The sequence below is a fragment of the Nylanderia fulva genome, unplaced genomic scaffold (assembly GCF_048542155.1).
Source record: "Nylanderia fulva isolate GAGA-0341 unplaced genomic scaffold, ASM4854215v1 Scaffold22, whole genome shotgun sequence".
Lineage (NCBI taxonomy): Eukaryota > Metazoa > Arthropoda > Insecta > Hymenoptera > Formicidae > Nylanderia > Nylanderia fulva.
This window is the reverse complement of record NW_028190285.1, coordinates 1,789,385-1,813,983: the sequence shown is the minus strand read 5'-3', so window position 1 is coordinate 1,813,983 and position 24,599 is coordinate 1,789,385. Positions and strand designations below refer to the sequence as shown.

The 24,599-nt window shown below is 38.4% G+C and overlaps 1 protein-coding gene across 4 annotated transcripts in view; it reads left to right on the top strand.

Moving 5' to 3' along the window:
- The window catches only part of LOC114932676 (Protein tyrosine phosphatase 99A), a 277,310-nt gene that overhangs the window by 223,335 nt on the left and 29,376 nt on the right, over positions 1-24,599 (top strand). For all 4 annotated transcript variants that reach the window (XM_029304992.2, XM_029304991.2, XM_029304993.2 and 1 more), the window contains exon 5: positions 21,582-21,763. In XM_029304992.2, coding sequence (XP_029160825.1) covers positions 21,582-21,763 — 182 coding nt within the window. The remainder of the gene's footprint in view (positions 1-21,581; positions 21,764-24,599) is intronic.

The window sequence follows — 24,599 nt, the reverse complement described above, 5'->3', positions numbered from 1 at the left end:
CAACGGAGAGAGAGAGAGAAATATAACGTTTAGAGATCAAATTCTTTATCGCAGAGACGCGCGGAAAAATTTTATAACATCACGCATATGTATTACATTTGTACGAGAAACGATTAAAAGTCCGTCCAGTTCTCTGTTCCGAAAGGAGAGAAAAAAAAAAAACGTCATAGCCACGCGGTGACGCGTGACAATCCGCAGATAACCGAGTCAAAGGCATTTTGCCGCAAAATGAAAAATTCCACGGCGTTCTGAAAAATTCCGCTCGCTTAACGCGATATATATTTCGCGCTCCGCGTCACGGTGCGCGCGTAGTTAATTTATTTAACGGTGCCACGCGGTGCTATCTCGCTATGGAAAGCTTTCCGTGAAAATCGAAGGCGACGGCGCGAACATCCCCGTGGTTCGGGAAGAGGAGAGGAGAAGCGCGGAGGAAGGTTGCGCGCTTTTTTTTTTTTTTTTTTTTTTCGGCGGTACTTTTAATCTCCCAAAATCCCGCGTAATGTAATATTTTCTCGTTCCAACGTCAAATTTCTCTCCGTCAAATGGAACCGGCCGGCGACCTATTCGCGGCGACGCGACGCGAAGAGATCGACGAGTTCGATGGGATATATCGATTATATAGCTCGAGAGTCACACAGGCGGCCGTGGATATTTTCTCGTCGAATTTGAATTTCAAGCCCCGGCGCGCAAATAGATTCAATTTTTAACGAGCGCCGTTGTCCGTCGCGCGCATTTGCCTCGCATCGACGATGGCGGTGGGTTTTGCTCGACGCGTCGACCGAGTAACGTTACAACTCGAATCGCGCGCGTCGTCCATAAATGTAAATGAAATTCCATTGTCGGCGGGGGTTGATGTTCGCGTTGTTCGACAGCTATGGCGGAAAGAAACAGCGCGGGGGTTAAACCCCGCTGAGACAAAAGACCCCAGATTTGCATTTGTCGGAAATCGCGCCGCGGATTTTTCTCCTCTTTTTTTCGTTCTGTCGATAATAATTTTATCTATAATTCTCTTGTATGATGAAAACGGTTTTTCTATCGAATCTGTAATACGCCGAGCTACGATGGAGGAAAGATTGCGTCGACTATATAAGTAGATGCCACGGATAAGCTGCGGATAAATGAAGGGAGAAACGCGAAATAAGTAATTTCGTTGAAAGAATAAGGGGTAGCTGTAAATTCGCCATTATTACGTAAGGATCGATAACGATAGTCACGTTAAATTCTATTGTGCGCCGGGGCCGGAGGCTTAATGCGATCCGGAAATGGAAAGGAACGGCCGGGGGGAAACGGTGAAAAACGTGGAAATGGAAAAATGTTCGTGGAATATCATGGCAACTTCCCTAGATGAACGGCTGGGGTTAGAATTAAGGTGAAAGGAAAGCGAGGACATTATCGGGTTGGCCCATAAATCCGAGAAGATTAGTCCACCGCGAATCTTACCCTTCCGAGATATGTATACTTGCAATCTTGCGAATGCTTGAATTTTTCAAAACGCGAGTGTGTGTGTGTGTAACGGTTCATTAGAAGAGAATTGAAGATGAGCATAAAAAGTCGGCCATTAAGTCGATTAAATCTATACGAGCGCACAAATCGGTTAATCGAAGCGTTTTTTATGTCGGCGAAGCTATTTTTTCTCCCCGAGATATACTCCTCGTCCAACTTCATTCGAGCGAATTTTCTAATAGCGCATTCGGCCGTCCGTTAGGAAAATGGGATAATTTTTTAAATCGTGTCCTAAGCGATAACACGGCGCCGCGAGCGGAATAATCCTCGTTACGTGGAGTTAATCTAGCCACATTTTTATTAATTATCATTAACCGCCTTTGACCGAGCCAGCAGGGCCGCTCGTGATGGTGATTTTAATATCAGGCTATTATTATCCCGCTACTTTCCACGCAGCGTAATCGCTTTTCCCGTTTAAGCATATCGCATATATTTACTCGATAAATGTATTTTAATGTGAAGCAGCACTATATGCCAGAACTATCAAAGTTTACTTAGCGCCAATAGCGCCATTGATCGAGATTCGTTCGCATATTATTTTGACATATTTCATCAAGTTTTTTTAAAAATTTCAATAGAACGTGTCGTTAATATGCGCACGAAGGAAAAGTGAATTTATAGTAAAATTTGCGACACAAAATTTGCATCGCGCCGTTGTATAACGATCGAGTGAAAGTTTCAGTTAACGTATATGTGTATAACAAAATAGCAGAGGGACTTTCGCGGGATAATAAGACGGATCTCGATATATCGCGGAGTAACTCGTGTTTCGAAAATGACAGGCAATTCTACATTACGTTAAGCTCACACGAGTATGGTAACAGTTGATTACTACAAGCCACAAGAGGGTGGGATAGACACGCAGGAGTAAGACGAGAGAGACGAGATGAGGAGGACAACGGGCGAGTCGGAGAGTAGATAACCAGATAATCCACCGAATCAGCAATTAGTACACATTGGAATAATTAACACCGATCTGCCGTTAAATCCTCGAGCAAGACACCTATGCCACTCGGCTCCTCAATTACAAAGAGAGATTGCATGCTCGTCACGGGACGAGCTTCTGCAGCTATAGCTATTATTTGCGCGCCTACGTAACACGCCAAAGTTGGCCGAACCGCAAGAAGTTGTTCGACGAAGCGAAACACGTACCACATCGTGCGCGAGCAGTGGATTAAGCAAATATTTGGTTTGCGTATGGAATTTACACGTCTTTGATACAATCACAGTCGATTTCGATTAAATTTCCTCCGGCACTGTAATATCTTTATCCAATTATCGAGATATACAGGCTGTCTAGCGGTCTGGGAAACCGCGCATTGCCAGGGAATTTTAGAAATCTGGAATTGGCAGAGAAAAGTCAGGAAATACTATTTATCTCGATTTTTTCACATTATTCTACATTTGTCTCGATAATTTGACATTTTTCATTCAATAAATATAAACTTTTCCTCGACCCCCAGCCGTTAATTTTCTGCGTTGTTCAAAATCGATTCATCTACAGCGTGTTATTTGATTTCAATGTGTTTGATAGAGACAAAACTAAAAAATTTGATATAATATAGATAAAAAAAGGTGATTATTTAAATAGTTTATAGTGACATGTTTGTTTCGATTGTCGTACATAATGCAGGTTGTATAATTGATTTAATTTTTTCTTTTTTTTTTAACTTCCGAACCTTTCCATTTTGTTGACAAAAATATCTCAAGGATTTCACGATTTAACATTGAATTGATTTATCATATAGATACATGGAAATTATATATTTGGAATAAATAATACTAAAAAGTCAGGGAAAAGTGAATTTTTTCATTAAATTATAGCAGGTTGTATAATTGATTTAAATTTTTCTTTTTTTTTTTTAACTTCCGAACCTTTTCATTTTGTTGACAAAAATATCTCAAGGATTTCACGATTTAACATTGAATTGATTTATTATATAGATACATGGAAATTATATATTTGGAATAAATAATACTAAAAAGTCAGGGAAAAGTGAATTTTTTCATTAAATTATAGCAGGTTGTATAATTGATTTAAATTTTTCTTTTTTTTTTTTTTTTAACTTCCGAACCTTTTCATTTTGTTGACAAAAATATCTCAAGGATTTCATGATTTAACATTCAATTGATTTATCATATAGATACATGGAAATTATATATTTGGAATAAATAATACTAAAAAGTCAGGGAAAAGTGAATTTTTTCATTAAGTCTGCTAAACACCCTGAGATACAATGGAATCGATCGCACGAAACGATCGAGAAATAAACGCATGTCTCTCCGCGCGAATATCAATTTCTATCCGAATTTATAATATCGTTTAATCCTTTAATATCACTCTCGTTTCGCGTATCAAAATTCTGTGCTTTAATTAAACGTCTCCTTTGTCGAGAGCGTAGTATACGCAAGTTGTCGTGCCTGGACGCCGCCTTTATATCGGCGTCCAAAGAAAATGCAATTTCAGTAAATTGACAAGCAGGCTGCGCAAGAGTTCGTTCTTTTGATCGCGACCCACTTCTTTATCGACAGTTTGACAGATTAAGGAGCCATGTAGTTACGCGGTAGCGACTTGTAGCCCAGAGATAAAAAAGAACTCTTGCGCGGATATCAATAGTAAAAAAAAAGGGAGGGAGAAAAAAAAGAAAAACGGAAGAAGAAAAGTTTCGCGATGCATCGAGGAATGCGATCGACGGCTCGTGTCAGGTTTCGACTTTTTAGCCCGACATCTCGTTTCTTCCATCATTTATCTCGCGTTGTATTTATTAACGATTGATGGGGCGTGTGTAGATTCAAGATTCAAGTGCGAATGAAAGGTTTCAGCGATTGTTCATTTTGGCTGAACATTCGCCGCACAAAGCGCACAAAGCCACCCTCTTTCCCTCTCTTTTCTCTCTGTCGAAATCGCCCTTATTGCGAGAATCGAGCCGTGACTCCCGAGTGGCCCGTTTTGCAAATACACTTACTGGCTTTTACTGGTTTATCGAGTATGCTGGGGGAACGCGCATTTCCTCGACACGTAATATCTTAACGATCGAAAAGGAAAACTCGGTGCAACGTGTTCTATAATCTTGCAGAAACCCGTTTACAGCATTCGATTGAACGAATCTTCGTATATATCGAGAAAGCAGATCTTTATCGTAAAACGATATATCTTGTTTGGGAAAATTGAGAATAATATTGACTTTTAGTGTGAAAAAATAAAACCGAACAACTTTTCACAAAACAATCTATCTCTTACTCGAATCTATTAAAAAGTTATAATTTAATCGTGTAAAAGGAGAGAAAAACTCGTTAAAATGAATAATTGTAATGTAATTATATATAATATGAACGAATAATTATAATTAACTATGTTTTCTTTATAAGTATATCGGTGATAATGTCGAGTGCTTTAGGTTCCTCTGTAACACGTTCCATAATTCCGGCGTCATCTATAAATGCCTTTGGCATCGCTTTAATTAACTCCTCCTTAGGCTTTCAACGAATAGGCAAGCTCGAGGGCATGAAACTCTAGAGCAAGGAAATTCCTAACGATTTCGCATCTGACGGTCTCTTTAATGAAATGAGTTTCAATTTGACTGAGTATATACACGCACTTTCTGTCCGTGTAGTTTGAATGGGAGAGGGAGGGAAAGTATTTAAAATTTACAACTCGAAATTCCGATCGTCTAGAATAATGAGAATATTATGGATCACGCCGGAGTTGTGATTAATTAACGATTCGTTACGCGAAAACTAAATCACAGGATATTAATGCTTTTCGGGTATAATTTACTTTCTGAAACGCTTCCCTATTTATAAGAGCAAATTGATTTAATCCATATTTGTATAGCACATCACGATTGATTTTAACTTACTCGTCTTCAAAATCAATAACATTAGCTTTCATCGATGAAAAATGTTGCTTCTCTCTGTAACGCTTCATTAAATTTACTCTGTATTGAATTAATTAATTGGATCGAATTGAATTTGTTATCACTAAGTTTGTTATTTATTATCGCTGAATAAGATACAAGCGATAACAGGGAAAAGGGAGGGAAGAGGAATGATAACGAGATCGTAAATATAATATAATATATATATAAGATTCAATTATGGAGTTTTGTCGGGACGAATCTGGTCGCGCTCCTTATATTCGTGGGCTGCGCGCAGAGTGAAAATTATCATAAATCAATTTCGGCGAGCATGAGAGGACGTCAAAGTGCGTTAACGGTCCCACTTTAGCCTCTGACAGCACGAGGGCGAATGCTAATTAGGGACAGTCCCGAATCGGCTGAATGCGGAAATATATTAGGGAGTCTCTGTCGCTCTCTCGTGCGGCCGCGAGAGATCTGTAAACAGGAGATTTTTGCGTTTGAAAACGTAATTTGCGCGCATCACACGCCCGGCATCTATAACTCGCGCATCTATACTTGCGATAAAGATATTAACATATGAACGGGCCGGTATGGCACGCATTAATGTGCAATATTCATATGGAGATTTCACTCGAAGAGTATTATGGATCTAACAAGCCGTGGCTAACCTATTTACATAAATGATGACATCCGGCGCGATTTAGTTCCGTGGTGACTTATGGACCACCCGCCATCGATGCACCGGACATGGAAGTGCATCGACAGTCTTCGATCGATGTTTCACATTTCCGGGCTACTGAATTGTCCGCGAAGCAGGCTCGTGACAGGATAAATTTGCGAATTTACAAATTTTCGTTTCCCAGATATATCAACGCTAAATCATCCTTATCGTTGAATCGGATTTTTCAGGAAAGAGAATGCAGAATTCTCATCGAGATATGTATATTATATAACTATACGTAAGCAAATGAATTAAATAATTAAAATCCTGTGGCATGATACAGATTTGAGCAAAAAGCAATGTTTTATCCTGCGGCCATTAATAACGATGTATAAAAAAATGTGTGCAATCTGACACCTTGTATTTGGAGATCTACGAGTGCCTCGATTTTATCGCGTTTTAATATTACACGAAACATATCGCGATTATCGATTAGATCATTAAATGGCGATCACATTAAGTATTTTCCTCATAGTAGAATAATTGCGTGACGTTGTGCCGGACATACCTTTTTTATTCAGCGTGAATTCTGGCAATTTCATGACAATTGATGCTTTTCCCATGCATGTCCCAATTGTGACATTAATTCGTGCATTAATTTATTGATAAAATCTTCTGCCCAATAGCTCGAATATAATTCCAATATGCAAAAGGAGGGAAAGTCGTTTGTTGTTAACGTTACGTCAATATTCTATCGCAATATATACTTAATATCATGTAAATAATTTCACGATATTATGCAAAATATTTCTTAATTGATTTGTCGGATATTAAACTACATATAAACGACATATAAACTTTGAAATTTGCATAGTAATGTTATATTAATTTATATTATTTTTTTATATATGAGAGAGAGAGAGAGAGAATAGATTTATTTCATCAGAATATTTAATTCATCTTTATTGCTTTAACATCAAACATTAACTAAACTTTCCATCAGACTGTTTTACGTCATTGTTTGCAACGAGAAATTTTTATAATTACTTTTCAGAGAAATCTATTTTTAGTGTGTTTATTTAAAAAGGAATTTAATTCGCATGTCAGCGTGTCGAGTCTTTTAAATGGCCGATCTGAAATCATACGAAAATTTTTGTACAAAAAGCTAGCGATGTACATATACACAACATGCAGGAAAATGCAATATTTCGAGCTACAACCACAGAAAAATCCTTTAATAACGGAGCGTTGCGGTTAGCTATGACGTTTACTTTTCGTTAACCAAATTTGCATCCGCGCCGCGTCGATAAACGTCGATAATGATTTTCATTCGACTGATAGGTGTCAAAATGACGTGGCGTGCGTGACACGCATTTCGCGCGTTGTTCCCACGCGTCGTTTTCCCACCGTGTGTGTGTGTGTGGGTGTGTGTATGTGAATGAAAACGTGTTTGCTATTGCAACGAAATTTCGCATGCGTGCTTTAAAAAAAAAAAAAAATTCCGTGATATTCCAATACATACATGTATTCGCGGTCGAAGTTCGAAAAGGATTGCAAGAGTATCGAGTATATTCTTGCATATTAATTAGTTCGAGATATCGAATAATTAAACAATTATTTCTCTTGCATCTCGATTATTTTATCTTCGCGGTTGAAATTTTCTATCCACGAAATCTTGTCTCCGAATATCATGTTAATCGCAACTCCGTTAAAAAAGAGTATAGGATTCAGTTAACGCGTTATCGCGTTGTTTAAGAGCTAATTTATTCCATTCCATTCGAATACGTAAATATAATTTCTGTCCGCGCGCGCAAAGGGGCATAATCCAGTAGTTATAATTTAATGGAAAACAATGAAAACGGCCGACAATGGGACGAGGAGGAGGATGGTAGCGCATTTACGATTGTACGATAACGCGCGAGGCAATAACGGTCGAAGAGATGAGAGAATCGCGTGTGTGCATGTGCATGCGTGCGTCCAAGCGATTTTTTTCACCCGTGTGCGAAACCTTTCGACGTTATGGTATTTTCGGCGCTATAACAATATCATAGGACATAGACCGGCGTTATTAAGAATCGCGGGCTTCGTTCACCGCCGCGGCAAAAAATACGGCAAAAGTGGCGGCTATAAAAAGTTTTCGGGATCGAAAAACTTTTATTCGTTTTCCAACCCATCCGCTCCTCTCCGCTTTGCTCTTTCTTTCTCTCCTCTTCACCTTCGGTCGCTACCCGTTTCTATCACAGGGGAAAATATCTCTCTTTTGTGGCGAATCTCTGTGCGTTCCTGGTTCTCGTTTACCAGAATATCACATCTGCCGTTGGAAATTGAGAGTCGGGCTCTGCTTTTCATCTCTCCACGACACCTCTCTCTATTTTTACGCGCGACTTAAAGAGATCGGTAAACGCGGGGGCGCGAGCGAGGTTCTCTTAAAAAAAATGTTCTCCAAACTCTGTCAAAGACACCCTTCTTTCTTCGCGCGCGAGTCAAGTTTTTACGCGCCCGAGTCCAGTTTATTTCAATTTATTCCGTTGCCGCGTTACGAGCGTCGCGGTATATATATCGTTACGGTGTCACGCGTAATAAACCACGAGACTTGAATAATAACTAGACGCGGAGAGTCGTCGAGTCAACGCGAGTCACGCGAATATGGAGGAAGACAAATGGCCGGGCTGTAACGAATTGTTCCAGTTCAGTTTCTCTCGGGCGCTTAAGCAAGAAAGCTCCACTGTTATCGGAAACTTTTCTTTCGATCGGAATTGAAATCCGACACGAGAAATTAATTTTAGGATATTATTCTTATTTTTCTTTCAAATTCGCGCTTTCGAGTCTCGCGAATCTTTGACAAATAAATTGCAAGACACCGTATATGTATATTACGTAGCGTCTGAAATTCGAGGTGATCAGCAGAAAGGATCGATGTAACATCGCGAGGCAATTTCCTCTTCGAATATCTCACGATAAGAGCGAGGCATCCGTGCCGCGGATCATTTCAGTTTCCTGAGAAAAAGCCTTAGGGCCACGAGAACTCTTAATATATCCTCGAGAGTTCTTTGGACGATTCGAAAGAGAGGTTCGGCATCAAATCGGACGCTTTCCAGTGGAATGGCACGTGAGAAACAGAAAGGATATACGCGTTTGCGCGGCCATATATGCGGTATCTGCGAGGGAAAAAAGTCCGCGTATAGTCAGACGAGCGATGAAATATAGAGTCGGCGAAACACGCGAGTATCTAATCAAATTTAATTAACAAAACGCGAAAGGAGCCGTTAAAATTGTATTTAGAATTCGCGAAAATATTATTATCGAGTTAAAAAATATTTTTGGCATGCACTATACCATACTTTAAGAATAGAAAAGTATTTCGAGACTCCGATCAATTATTATTGAAATCAAACCGTTATTTTTAATCTCGTATAATAAAAACTTTATAAATATATATCCTCTTTTTGCAATTTTGTTTTAGAATTATATATATTATATTGAATTATTTTTGGAAATTATTCAAAACTGCACTAATCTTTTTTTGGAACAAAAATCTTTTCATTACAAATTGTAATTCAATTTTTCAATTAAAATGTAAATTGGCTTTAACTTGATAGAATATTCTATTCAGGAATATTCTATCTATAATTCGACCTATAATTTAACATTCTATTTCGACATAATCGTATTGTAATTTCGTCCCGCGCGTCAGCTGATCGACTCGTCGCGGTTATCACGAAAAGAGTGCGAGGGCGGTTCGTCAAATCTACGGGATAACGCATTACGGAGAATGGTCGGTCCTGCGTATGAATTATGTTCGTAATGCGCGATGGGTGAGCTCTGTGTGACCGCTATGACGTCGTTAATATGTGCGCGAGTATACGTACGCACGTATTCTCTCTGTCTCTATCTCTCGCGCGCAACCAAGAACTGATGCGGACAGCGACGCGGACGAGTTTCCCTCTCGCCCATACGTTATTAGAGCAGTTGCGAAACAGGGGGAATCCCTGATAGGGCGTAGCCGAGAGAGATAGGGAGAGAAAGGATAGAGGGAGAGAGAGATCGCATATATGGTTTGGGCGAACACGATGCTGCTGGTCCAGGCTAGATTTGATACGACGGCATTGTATGCACTTCCGACTAGCAAGAACGATGCACGTGTGGGCAGATAACGACGCGTTATGGCGCTATACTGGCTGCTACGGGGTGTAACGAGCCGCGTTCGTAATCGCGAGTGAAACTACTTGCGCGATATCCATCGACAGAGCGTAGCCTCGCGTTGACGGAGGAGAAAACCGGTCCGAGAGTCGAGATTCGCTTATTCCCGTTCTTTGGATTCCGCCTCCGCTTTATGCGAGCTTAGAGTTCCTCTCCTCTTTCGCTAATGACTACTTAATGCGGAATCACAAGCTCTCCGGTTAAAACTACAATCTCCGTGTCTATGAGAGGAGTAGTTTAGACGATGGACTATTACATTTAAAAGCTTCGCTCGCGCGCGATAGTAGTCTAACACACTTTTGTAGGAACTCGGAAAAGTTGATCCAAGTAATTTGAGTATTCGTGCAGAGTTAATTTGATTTTTTTTTCTTCTCTTTTTGTGAAAAAAAAAAATGTGCGAGAGAAACTATAGTCTAAATTTTTTTCTAACGATTATTAAAGCCTTAAGTTTTAAATTGAAAGGAATAATTGTGAGAAAATCAATAGGGAGACATCGGTATCGTTAACAATGCGTAACGTGTTTTCCTATTCATTTTATCACAATTATTCCTTTCAATTTAAAACTTAAAGCTTTAAGAGTAAAAAGATTTAGATTAGTTTTTCTCTTTTTCTCCCACATTTATTTTATTAAAAAAATTCAAGCAGAAAATCAAATCGCTCTAACAGTTGTAGCGATGCCGAATACTATTAACATGTAATTTGCGCGGGTATAATTAAGGATTAAATATCAGGAAATTGATATTATTTCAGTGGCTCTTGACTGCGAAATGAGATAACTTGAAGGAAAACAGATCGCTGAAACATTTCGCAAATATTTTCATTTATACATCTCGACATAATAGGTGATGGTGAGAATTGGAGATCGATTTTCCCATTCAATTCGATGGACGAAAAGTGATCGCTCCGCTTAAGTAAATGCTGAAATATATAATAAAAAATATTTAAAAGGCGAGGCGCGGAACAATGAAACGACTCCCAAAACGCGCTCGCGATGCGATTGCAATCACCATTGTCGACCATGGGACGGCTGGACAAGCTGCCGCAACAAAAGGTACCGAAAAACAAACCGTTGAGCGCAATATCGACGCCGGTTTCAATCATTCGCCGACCCGCGCTCTTTTCCAGAAAAATTCCGGGCCGATCGAGAGCGCGCTCATTCGTGATACGCGGCGCGAAGGAAAATGTTTGTTTACGCGGCTGCGGAGACAGGCGGGAGAGAGAAAGAGAGTGAAAATAATCTATCACGAGAGAGAAAGAGAGATGGGTGGGCATACGTTAGAGTAGTGTCGCGTTGCCGACACAGCGCGGAGAAATCAATAGTATGCCGGTGGAAAATTCGAGATTTTCCACGCTCTTCTCTCACTTCCTTTCTTTCCTTTTTTCCGTTGTCGTTTTCTTGCACATTATGGGGTGTACCTTGTAGTGCGCGCGTGAAGTAGAACCAGCGAGCTACGGGAAGATGAACCGGACCGTAAAACTTTGGATCAGTCGTACGTAAAAGAATCGGTTCGCGAGGAATTTACTCCAAAGCCGATTTCGCACAAACGAAACGGGGTCGACTTTGTCTCCCTCATAAAAATGCGTCTCGTTAACGTTTGTCGCGACAAATTCTCGAATACGCGGAAAATCGTCTCTCTCTCTCTCTCTCTTTTCCCTTGTGTTTTTCTCCCCTTTCTTTCCTTTTTTTCTTCTCTGTACATCAAGTTTTCGATTCGATACGTTTTATTGCGCCCGTTACACGACGCTTGATTTGATCACGTTTTCAAGCGAGAAGCTATGAACCGCTATGAAATATTTTATTGCATAGTTTCCTTATTCGCGTGCGAGCTCCTGTTTCTGAAGAATGTGTATACCATGTATGTGGATCGCTTTAGGCTTCTCTTCTCTTCTCCTTTTCTCCCTCTCCTTTTGAAATGATTTATCGCGCCGAGGGCAAATAAATTTTAGCAGCTTACAAGAGTTCGCGTCTAGTTAATACGTCGCACAAATGGTGAAATTTATTATCCATAAAATACACGTCAATCACGTCGGCGCAATTTTATCCGCGCGATCGTCAGCCGCGTTCAGCATGGCGTACAATAATCTCGTCGTCAAACGACCAATCGACCGAGATCGATAAGTGCAGCGAAGGCAAACGCGCGAATTTATCAGAGTGTGCACGCACATATATCTATATCTATATATATATATATATATATATATATATATATATATATATAGACCGTGCGTTGATTTATGCGACGCATCACGCGCTGGAGCACGGCCGATGGCTTACATTATTTTTAATCCGGGCTTGATCGCGTCGCTGTCATTTTCGACACGACTCGTTGACGTTCAAGCCAATGAACGCAGGAAGCCCGCGTCGTCGACAGCGAAGCGCTCGCCGTCGTCGTCACGTTACAACGTATAAAAGCCCGTGGAATATAAATCCATATTTGTTCCGGAAACTCGTCCCGATACGTAACGCCGAATGACGCACTCGTGGCCTAAATAAATAAACGTTAGCCTCCCTGCCACTGATCAATGTCGGCGAATTCATGCGGTGTAAGTCTCTTTTCATTCCTTCGACGCACATTCTCTTCCTGCGATCTAGTTTCCTTTCTCTCTACCCTAAAGGAACATATATATCCTTCTTGCACATAAAATCACATTTACGAGTTGCATATAAGATACGACGAGTATAAGGTATGTCAGTTCCGACGGATAGAGACCAAGTTTGTAGAATATCTCGAATAATCTATATATATATAATGTTTTGGAAAATAATAATCTCTCTCGAATTTGGCGACGCGTCGTTATTCGGGGGATTATTATATCGACGCTTCGGCGGTACCGCACGATCCGGAAGTAACAATCAGCTGATACGTGTACCGATAATTTGCGCAAATTTACTATTCCGTGTAAGCATAAACAATCGCGATGGCTGCCGCAGGTGTAGAGAGAGAAGAGAGAGCAAGAGGGAGAGAGAAAATTACACGGTGCCTCTGTCTTCATGCGTTCTCTTCGTATATACATATATACCGTCGGAGGTTCACACAAATCTCCGCAAACATCTGTCGCGATTACCGCAATAATCGGGTCGGCGCGCGAAACTTCGTATTCTCCGAGTTTTGCGCGATTAACCGTAACAATAAAACCATTTACATCTCTCCTACTGGATGACTATAGAGTTGTTAGATTTTGTCTTTACAGACACACGTGAGATCTATGTATTCGAGGGAAGCAGAGAGAGCTGCTTGCACACTCGCGACTAGCATTTAACAACGTTTATAAAGAAGCTCGTAAAGTAAACACAGCACAAACCGTCCGTGAAATAAATAGCGTAGCCTGTGACGACGGTTTTTTTTTTTTTTTTTTTTTTTTTTTTGCGCGTGCAACAAGTACTCTCTTAGCATAATTCTCTTTTGTGCGAAATGCTTTTTGTTTATCCGTATATCTACGACGTAAAACGATTATTTTATTTCGAGCCGATTTTAAAATACTTTGGACGATGCTGTATGTATAAGAGTATAGCATTTATAATTGCACGATTGCGACGACGTTTATTTTGTACATTCACGGCGAATTAATACGGAAATTATTCATCGCAAGGAGTACAATGTTTTATGTACGCAATTTATTCCGTCCGCATCGCAGAGTGCGTGAGTACGCATATACACACGTTATATATACATAGAATGTGTATGCACGCGTTCGGGGAAATATGTATTGCGTGTGCATTGCGAAGAAAACTGGGCCGCTTCGATCGCATTTCGTCATACAACGGGGGCCGGTATACGATATAGTAGGTATATGTATATATATATATATGGCGATAAATTACACGTCGCTCTCAAGCGATGCACGATGAATGGAGTCCAGTGAAATTCGAAAATTGCGAGAATTCCCTTCAAAAATAATAAAAAAAAATTAAATCCGATTTGTTAACGTTTTATTTTTATCGTCCGAGTTGCGGTCGTCGAAATCGTATCGACGCGTGACCCCGAATCTCCGTGACGTAAATCAGATGAAAAAACGGACGAGACGTATAATGTGAAGATAATACATCATTAGCGAATCCGTTGTTTCCTGTAGGATTCATCCGTTTAATCGCATCGGGAATATCCGCGCTTTTCTTGCTGAGCTTTGCTCTTTCTGCTTGACTGAATATACAATCAAAATGACCGAAGAGATATTTATCGTGCCATAATTGCGCGCCATCTCCTACTTTTGCATCGTTTTTGGAAAGGAAATGTAAAATTGCTTTTTATCATTTGGAAGAGAATAAAGCAAAATTTTTGATGTACATTTTTGATACATAATTTCTAACGATGAAAATTTAAATGAAAGCCATAAAGGCTTTACTGTTTTCGTGATATAAACGTCGACGCGTATTCCGCTGCCAATTTAAAGTTTACAATCTCTCAAAGTTGTATATCTATTGTCGTAGCAGATGATCTGATTGGTGATATTCGCATATACATAAGACGACTTTAGAACCAGGTCAGGAAGCTACACTAATATAGTTAATTGCTATATCGGATAGCATTCGCGCGCAACGTGGCGCGTAATGTAATTTGGTTGTCAAATTTACCAGAATGCATTGATGCTCGTCGCTTGATATACAGAACGACGTGTTTTGCTTTATTGTATGTACGTATATAAGAAATCGTGTATACAATCCGCTCGAATCGATTTGCATTCGACTTTCCATCTGTTATTTTTCACAACGGCGCGTAACAGGAAAATTGATGTCACGTGGCAGCGCGCGATGACAGCTGCGCGATGGTTGGTTACCGCAGATTTACCGTAACGCGATCGCTATGATTGTTGTAATTGAAGCGTGTCATCCATCTTATATTTGTCAATCGATGATATATATGTTGCATATAGATATATATCATATATATATATATATACATACAATATAAAATATACTTTATTACGACGGACGACGAGACGCGTCTCTCATGCAACCGATCGCAATCGAATCTATAAAGTACGTGACACACGTGACACAATACCGGGCAGGAAAGCGGTATTCCGAACCCGTTGCGCGCAAGATTTTCTATATTCTCCCGGCGACAGGTGGATCACGGAGTAGCATCTCCGACAATCTGGACACAGACGGACGGGAGAATGGTTTAGGAATTGATTTATCGGGACGATATATCAATTCTTTTAGCGTATTACGGGGCGCGTCGCGTTCCTTCTCTCCGTCGCGTCGTCGAAATGCGAGAAATCAATTATTATGGAGTACGCGCCGCGGCTTCCTAAGATGCTTCCATTTTTCCGGCGTTGCTCTCTCGCAAAGTTCCTTCTCTTTTTCTTTCTACCCTTTTTCTTTCTTTCTTCCTTTTTTTTTTATACACCGAACTTTAGCGAAACTTTATTATCAACTTTTGTTATCAAAGTTCCCAACTCATCTCGCGACTGGCGATGCAATAAATCTTAAAAAGATAATAAACAGTAATTTCTCGAAAACGAGTAGTAGCACCTTTTGTTTCTCTCTCTTTCTCTCTCTTTCCTTTTGGAAATTTTCACGCGAGAGAAAAGAGGGAAAGAGTATATTTTTTCACCGAGCTTAAATATTTGTGGAGCGTGAGCCGAATTCGTCGAATAATCCGTTCGAAAGATTGCCAAAAATTTGATGTTCGCCAAACGTGGACGCGGTCGAGTTCTGTTCGTTCGACAGTCCGATATTATGCGCAAAACGCGCGCAATCGTTCGAATTCGCGAGTGTGTGTCGGGGATTTATTGGGATTGTACTGGCACACCCACAATGGACCGGAATTATGAAAGACCCCGAGCATGAAAGTTTTGATAGGCTCTTTCTTCTCGCGTCGGAGATGGATTTAGGTTTCCCAAAACTAAAGTTTTTCATTGTTCCATTCCAATCCTCACGAGCCCCCCTTTATATCAGTCCGACAATGGACTCTATCCACTCTGTCCTCTGTTATTATTGTATGCATCTTTTTCGTATTAATATGCCAACTCGGGGAATATAAAGTTCACGCGCATAAAAATAACAATAGAAAAAATATCTGCGGCATGGCGGTGCGTCCTATTTTCGCAGAGCATTATTTTTTAACGATGGATACTTTTTAAGGTTTTTTTATTAATAAAATATTGAGATAACTTTTTTTTAATTTTCAAATAATCGATAAATTTGAATAAATAATAAATATAGTTGCACATCTTGTAAGATCTGTCTGGTAACTTAAATCTCTCAGAATATATGAATCGTATATACAGCTAAGTATAAAACTGTGAATTTTCCTCAAGATTTCTCTCTGCTAAGGAAAAATGTCTCTAAAAAAAATAATAAAATAATGGATGATCAAAGAAGCCTTCGTACAAAATTCATATAAAAAGGAGATATTCTATATGCAAACATAATCGATAATTTACACGCATTACTTTTACGGATTTGTACGTCTATAACGGAATAATTTATGCATTATATTTCGTGAAGTAAGAGTTTCGAAATTGAAAAGTTTGCGCATTGGAAACTGCGAAGTGTATCTTCATTTGCGTAACAAAAGTACAATCGCGAAAAAGTCAAGAGAAATCGGCGTCGCGGAATTGTTTTTCATTCGCAAACGAGCGAATAATTAATTGCCTCGAGTTTCTTGAAATACACTTCTTTTTTTTGCAGGAGAAATAGCTCGCGAGCGCGCTTCTTTCTTTCGCTCTTATACTATGATAAAGAAAAATCAAGGCGAAAGAATTGAAACAATCAATTATCTCTGGCAAGCCCTAATAAGAAAATTGTTTCTCTTTATGATAGAAAATTAATATGCTGCGCACGCGCGTTTCGCGTTTGCTTAGATCATCGTGGCTTTTTAAAAATGAATAAAGTGCTTCTCGCGAAAGCTCTCTCGGAGATTTTAATATACAATTCCTCAAAGAAACGCGCTTAAAAAATCTGAACCGTTAAATGCGAATCAATAAATCTCACTCTTAATCAATGGCGTATTTTTCCCTTTTTTCCTTTTTTATGCAAAATATATGTATCGAAAATTGAAACGAGAATTTGTGCCGCAATAACACAGACGCGCTAATTGGATACAAGTCGTCGATTGCTTTTCCGCGTCGAGCTTTCAAAAATAGCGCAAATAAAAAACGAGCACGACAGGGCAGTTTTGTATTTAATTGCTGGATCATTCCCTTATCTCGCAGCGGCAAATTGGCGATAGGGGTTTGTCGGTGTTAAATTGATTGTGTCCTGTAGAGGGATGTTGAACATAGCGTAGCGCCGGCAGGGGGTACACGCGAGTATGTGTGTGTGTGAGTGTGTACATATCTATCGATACGAAAATAACGAGAGAACACGCGCGCGAGTGCATGTGTGCGCGTGTGTATATAACGTTATTCTTCATTTTTCATTTCTCCATTGTAATTCGCATCGGCGTTGGCTCGCGTTATAGACGCGTTTCCTCGCACGCTGTATATTTAATGTTAAACTGCCATCATATTATGTTGATACTGATCTATGCGATCTAGGCAAACATAACTTGGGGGCAATCGCGGAACTAAAGTGCATATTTAGCGATAAAGTGTGCGCGCATTGGAAATATAACACTCCACATCTCTTCTGCGCGGCTAAAGAAAACTAAAAGGGGCCATCCGTCTGTGGTAGCTGAGGAAAATTGAGAGCGGCGTTTTATTTCTATACGTAAGATATATTTACCGGACATAATAAACCGCGCGAATAAAAATGATGTTTTATCGCTCTGTTGTTGGAAGATTATATATTGATGAAAAATAAGGATCCCTTTTGGTAAAGTACTTTGAAAATTAACGTCATAGCGTATCGAGAGATAACCGCAATTCGCTGTACGTGACAAATACATTATGCCCGGTGTATATGTATGCGCATATATACGCGAGTGTACGCATAATAACGGTGGAACGAATCGATCCGCGCGAATGCAAACTGTGGCAATTATTCGAACCGCAGCTGCGCGGAAACTTTCCCGTAACAGATCGCGCAACAATTAATAATCTGTATTAATTACTGCAAAATGCAGATATGCAATTCGAAGACGATAAAATTTCATCCCTCCTCGCGCCACCTTCTGCGTCTTCGACCACTAATTAGTCTCCGAGAATTACTTCACTCGACATATGTATTCGGCACAGAGACTGGAATTATTTCATGTATAGATTCCGAAAGCGACTTTGAAAATCACCCATCGTACGTCTAGATTCCGTGACGGCTTTTCATGACATTTTCGCACATATAATTTTCGGTAAAGTATTTTTTTGTTTTTCTAAAAGCTACACGGAACAAATTTTCTCTTCAAATTTATCCTGAAAATCATGCATGATAATCGGTGGGATAATATGTATTGGATGAATTTTATAAAAATTTCTCTGATTAAATATTTACCACAATAAAAAATATTAATATGTACACAATGAAATTAATCGAACGTATTTAATATTTTTTATTATTATAAATATTCATCAGAGAAATTCTCTCATAAAATTCTCCCAATACCTACCATATTGTCCCACGATCACCACGATTTTCAGGATAAATTATAAAAAGAAAATTCCCTCTATATACGCGAAGAGATTTCGAGATCGAAGAAAAAATATATAGCGGGTCCCCTACATATATCGGAAGACTTTTCCAATGTGGGACGCACCGTCGCGTCGATCGAACGTGAAAATTTAGAGTTTCCGCGTTGTCGCGCAATCACGGCGAACAACGATCGAATCTCGTAGGACAAGCGGGAATAACCCGTCTCAATTAATCCATCGCGAGTGTTCCTCGATGCTCGTCGATGCTCCGGACGCTGAATGGCCACTCGAGACGCTCGAGCGAGTGCCGCGAGACGCACATATTAGATAACTATCGACAGACCAACGGAATTCGCTAGGCGACGTACGTCGATTACAAATATCGAGGTACGCGATAATCGTACGACTCAATTAATGCATCGGGACGATCGCTTGTTGCTGGATTCGGCCGGAGTAATTGTTTGTAGACGATTTCCTACGACGAGTTCCAATCGCGAGGAACATGCTAATGTGATGTCAAATTCTCTAATTCCGTCGCTAATATCGCAAAGAATATTTCTCGAAGAAGCAATATTTTCTTAAAATATTATATGTATATTGACATTAGCAATGCTGTTGAAATAATTGAGTTGCGAGAGAAAGTTGGAACACAAATTCACAGTTTCTAGTTATTTGATTTTCATGTGAAAAGTCAGGACGCGATAAATATAGTCGAAATATAGCGATACGTTATTTTTATCACCTCGCAGTGAAATTTTTGTAAAGGGAGACATGATGTTTTTATTTAATAAATATTATTGACTTTAGCAATATCTTTGTAAAAAAGAAAAAGTTACAGGAAAAACATTGAACGACCTACTTTCAAGATATTTCAAGAATTTCTCAAGACTTTTAATATTTTCGTAAATTATATGATTCGTGAATTATATTATGGAAATAGCGATGTCTGTGTGTGATATTCTTAATTAATTGCTTAGTTGCGCGATGAAGATTTTCTTCTATAGAAGAGGGAAATTTATATTTGATTAAAATGTTATTGACATGCGAATATCGTTGAGATAATTAAATTATAATTAAAGGTTGTACATCTCATTTGAATTTGGAAATATTCTATTTCATCTCAAGTGAAACGCGACGGGAAAATGTAGAAATGGACGAAATTCGATCACGTGATTGCTCAATTCGTGCTGCGACATGACGCAAATTCCCCGAGCGATCCTCTTCTCTTTCGTATGGAGATTCGGGAAAGCGATCTCGAAAATTGTTTATCATGTTTAAATGTTAAATTCGTCTTTGTTCGACAATTTTAGAAAACTTTAAGAGAAATTTTATTTGACATTTATATTATAAATATTAATTTTTGTATTTTATATTCTCACACAATATATTTGATGCGTCGAATAAAAGTTTCGAAGAAACACATCTTTTTTATTTTGTGTGTAATCTTTATTAGACACATTTATTAAACTACCAACTCTTACACACTTATGAAACAGTTTGTAAAAATAGATTTTTTTAAACATGCCAATATGTTTTTACAATACTACTTTTACGTTTGCTTTATATAAGATTTATCATAATAGGAACGATATATTAAATTCGACCCAAACTAGCCAAGAAATTTTTATTTTATTTCCACAACGTTTCGACCATCTGTTTTTTGGTCCTTTTCAAGTGAAAAACTAGAACGGTACAATTAATTAAAATTAATAAACATTTTTGAAGGTTCCTCATATATCGGTCAAACAAAAAGACATTTGCGTACTCGTATGAAAGAACATTCTAACAATATAAAATTGTAACAAATCATTCGGTCGTAAGCAAACATAGACAAGAGTTGGGACATGAATTTGATTGGGTATCACTCGTTATATTATTATACATAATGAAAAACATGTTAGAAAGAGAGAAATCGCAGAGATGTTTTTAATCAAAAAAGTTAATAATACAGTTAACCTACATAAAGACACAGAGAATTTAAACATCTATGACAAAATTATAAAGGTCGTATAAAATTTTATATACTCAGTTTTTTGACGATTTATCATAACGATAAGATGCGGTTACTTTCTTTCAAAAGTTATTTCAAATGTTTTTAAAAAATTCCGATAATCATATTGTTTAATAATCATGACAACAGTGTCAACTAACTGCGCTTTTATCAAAGAAGTATGTAAAAAATTTTTAATTCTTGCGTTTACCTTCAAAAATGTTTATTAATTTCAATTAATTGTACCGTTCTAGTTTTTCACTTGAAAAGGACCAAAAACAGATGGTCGACACGTTGTGGAAATAAAATAAAAATTTCTTGGCTAGTTTGGGTCGAATTTAATATATCGTTCCTATTTTAAATACCACTAGCGACGTTTTAAGTATTCAATTTGATTTATCATAATGCAGAATTGCATATACACTACGTTAGTGTCGGAATTACGCATTTGCAATTTGAATATCCTTTTTTATAGAGAAGTTTTTCCACGCTACATATAGAATAACTCTAAACCAGCATTATCCTCCGAAATATTTTCTTAATATAATTTTAAAATTTCCTTCAACTCGACAAAAGAAGGAAGATACAGATAACTATAAATATTGAACTTCTCGAAATTATACACACTTCATCCAACAATAAAAGATGCGTAAAAAGAGAAGGAAGAAAATGGAGCTTTTTAAAATAACATTATATAGGGATTATATTTTGCATGCGAGAGATAAAAATGTTCCCGTAAAAGTTTTTGCTGAATTATCCGCGTTATAGATGACTAGTCGCATGTGACTGAAGGTCGCGCCGACAAATATTTGAATTGCAAGTATCATAATACCACTATCGCATTTGTTACTTTCAGGATCGACGAAAACGGTCCTTGGAACGCGACGAAGGAGATCATAACGCCGCACAACGACACGTTCTACACCGTCGAGAACTTGAGGCCATTCACGGTGTACAGCTTCCGAGTGGCGGCGATAAATGCTCTAGGACGCAGCAAACCCAGTCAAGCGTCCTACTATATGGTGACTCTTCGTGAAAGTAAGTTCTTGCGATTTTAATTTTCTTTTTTTTTTCTTTCTCTTTTTTTCTCTCTGGTACTTCTGCTTTTATTGAATTTCGATCGATATCGAACACTTTTACCGCTCGTTATATTCCGAATGTATCCCGATGAATTGTTACAATATCTTTTCTCTCGGAGAGAAATAAGAAATTAAAAAAATGGAGAACGGTTACAGGTTTTAAAAGAGTTACGTTTCTATATTTTACAAAGAAAATGCATGTATATATTTATTTTTTGTATGATTATAGAATACACATTTAATGTAATTAATTATACCCTAGAGCATCTTTATTAAAACGGGATGTAAAGTATATTTGATATCGTGTGGTTTCAATAAACAGTATATATAAATAATTGCACAATTTAATTAATTGTTCTAAATATTTATATAAATTATTACGTATATTATAAAAATATTTAACATACGAAGTAATATATAAACGATGATACATAATACATCAATATGTGCTACATAAATAATAACACCGCAAAATAATTCCGGAAATTAAAATAAAACTCGAAGAAATTCCCGTGGGTCTTCTCCATTTCGATATTGCCACTTTTACATTTATACAAAAGAATGCTATATATAAAGGAGCCTGCTTCTCCAAGCGAATCCATCGTCTATGCGAGAAGCGCTTACCTCTTCTCGCATCGCGGCCAAAGTTCTCCGATGGGGATCAATATCGGCTTTAGGATATCCTCTCGTCGCGTACATCTGCGCGCTTCAAGCCGATTCAATCGTCCAAATTACATCTCCCGCGGGCTATCAAAACGAAGTTTGTCGACCACGACGACGCGCCCGAGAGGCGTCATGCTAAATTAAATGGTTGACACCCTCCGGTCGTTAGCGCGCTCGGAAAGGCACAAAGCGTTTGACAGCGACGAGCTGTGGAAGAAAGTGACGAGAGCGAACGGAAGGAGAGGAGGAAAGTCCGCGAGTACGGGAAAAATGGATGGATGAAGGGAAAGAGGAGTGTTAAAAGCGCGGCGCGGCCAGTTCTTGGCATCCGTGGAGAGACGTAAAGAACCGTCCGGAGCGACTAACTAAAGAGGTGCTAATTGCAGTCGACAGCCGGGAGTGCGCGCAAGCAGGCTCGAGTCTCGAGCCTATTCCTTTTCTTTTGTCTCCTAATTTGCTTTCCTTCGCTCGCTCTCTCTCTCTCTCTATCCCTTTTTCCCTCCTTTCTCTCTTTTTACATTCCGCGTTCCTTCTTTCGTCGGACGACGACGACGACGACGACGTCGACGATGCTTCCTCCGTTATAAAATAGGTTGAGCGCAAGGCGAGCAGCCCTGTAAATTCCGTCGAGCTCGCCCGTGCGACATTGTATAACGTATAGCCATATATACGTGCCACGGACGACAAAGTTTGCGCGCGGAGCCATCTCCTCTCCATGGCTCTCCGCCCTTTTCGACCTGGATTCCCGTGCGTCCTGATCGCAAGCCCAATTACCACGTTACTCGCGCGCGCGAAGGACCGAGAGACTCCGCGGTCCAAGCGGAATTAGATAGCTCGTGGAATGTGACCATCGTAAATGGAATTCGGATTCGTCCTTTTCTTCTTTTTACGGAGATGCATAAATGCGTGCGTGGAGATTAAATTCGAGTCTCTTACAACAGCTCTCTGTTTATTTTTTTCTTTCTTTTTTCTCGCTTTCACACTTTTATGGGGCACATTTTCAATTCCTTTTCTTAATTGTTCTGTCAAGTACCTGTAAGGAGTTTGAATAATTATGACACTCGATATAATTGATATTCGATACTCGACGATTTAATAATTAGATGTAAGAAAAATCTCTTCGTTATCAATGACGTTATAATTTATTTGTTATATATATATATAGATATTCTCAAGATTAATATTCAGTGAGTTATTAAGACGTTTTATACTAGAGAGATAAGATGATTATTATTTAAGATAATTAAATTATAAATTTGTTCTTTTCTTTTCTATAGAGATGCATAAATTCGTGCGTGGAGATTAAATTCGAGTCTCTTACAGCTCTCTGTTTATTTTTCTCCTTCTTTTTTTCTCGCTTTGACACTTTTATGGGGCATTTTCAATTCCTTTCTGATTATTTTATCAAGTACCTGTAGGGAGTTGGAATAATTATGGCACTCGATATAATTAATATTTGATATACTCGACGATTTATTAATTAAATGTAAGAAACTAAATCTCTCTTCGTTATCAATGACTAATTTATTTGTTACATATAGATATTCTCAGGATTAATATCCAGTGAGTTATTAAGATGTTTTATATATTAGAGAGATAATTCTATTAAATTATAAATTCATTCTTTTCTTTTTTACGGAGATGCGCGCGTGAAGATTAAATTCTACTTTACAACTCTCTGTTTATTTTTTTCTTGCTTTGACACGTGGCACATTTTCAGTTCTTTGCGCTGATTGTTTAGTCAAGTATCCATTGTAGAAAATTGGAATAATTATATGACACTTGGTATAATTGATTTTTTGATACTCGATCATTTAATAATTAGATGTAAGAAAAGTTAAATCTAAAAATTCCTTCGTTTATTAAACGACGTTATAATTCAAGATTAATATCCGGTGAGTAGTTATTAAGATATTTTATTAGAGATATAAGATAATTATATTAAATTATTGAGCACGCAATAAATTATTAATATTTTGCTAATTAAGTTTTAAATTAAATGATCGATTGTCGGGATATTTCGGATTTATCTCTGAATTTACAATTTACAAAACATTTCATCGTACATGTACATATATTTCATATTGGAATTACCTTAATTAATATTATCCAAATACGTTGGCTGGGACGTC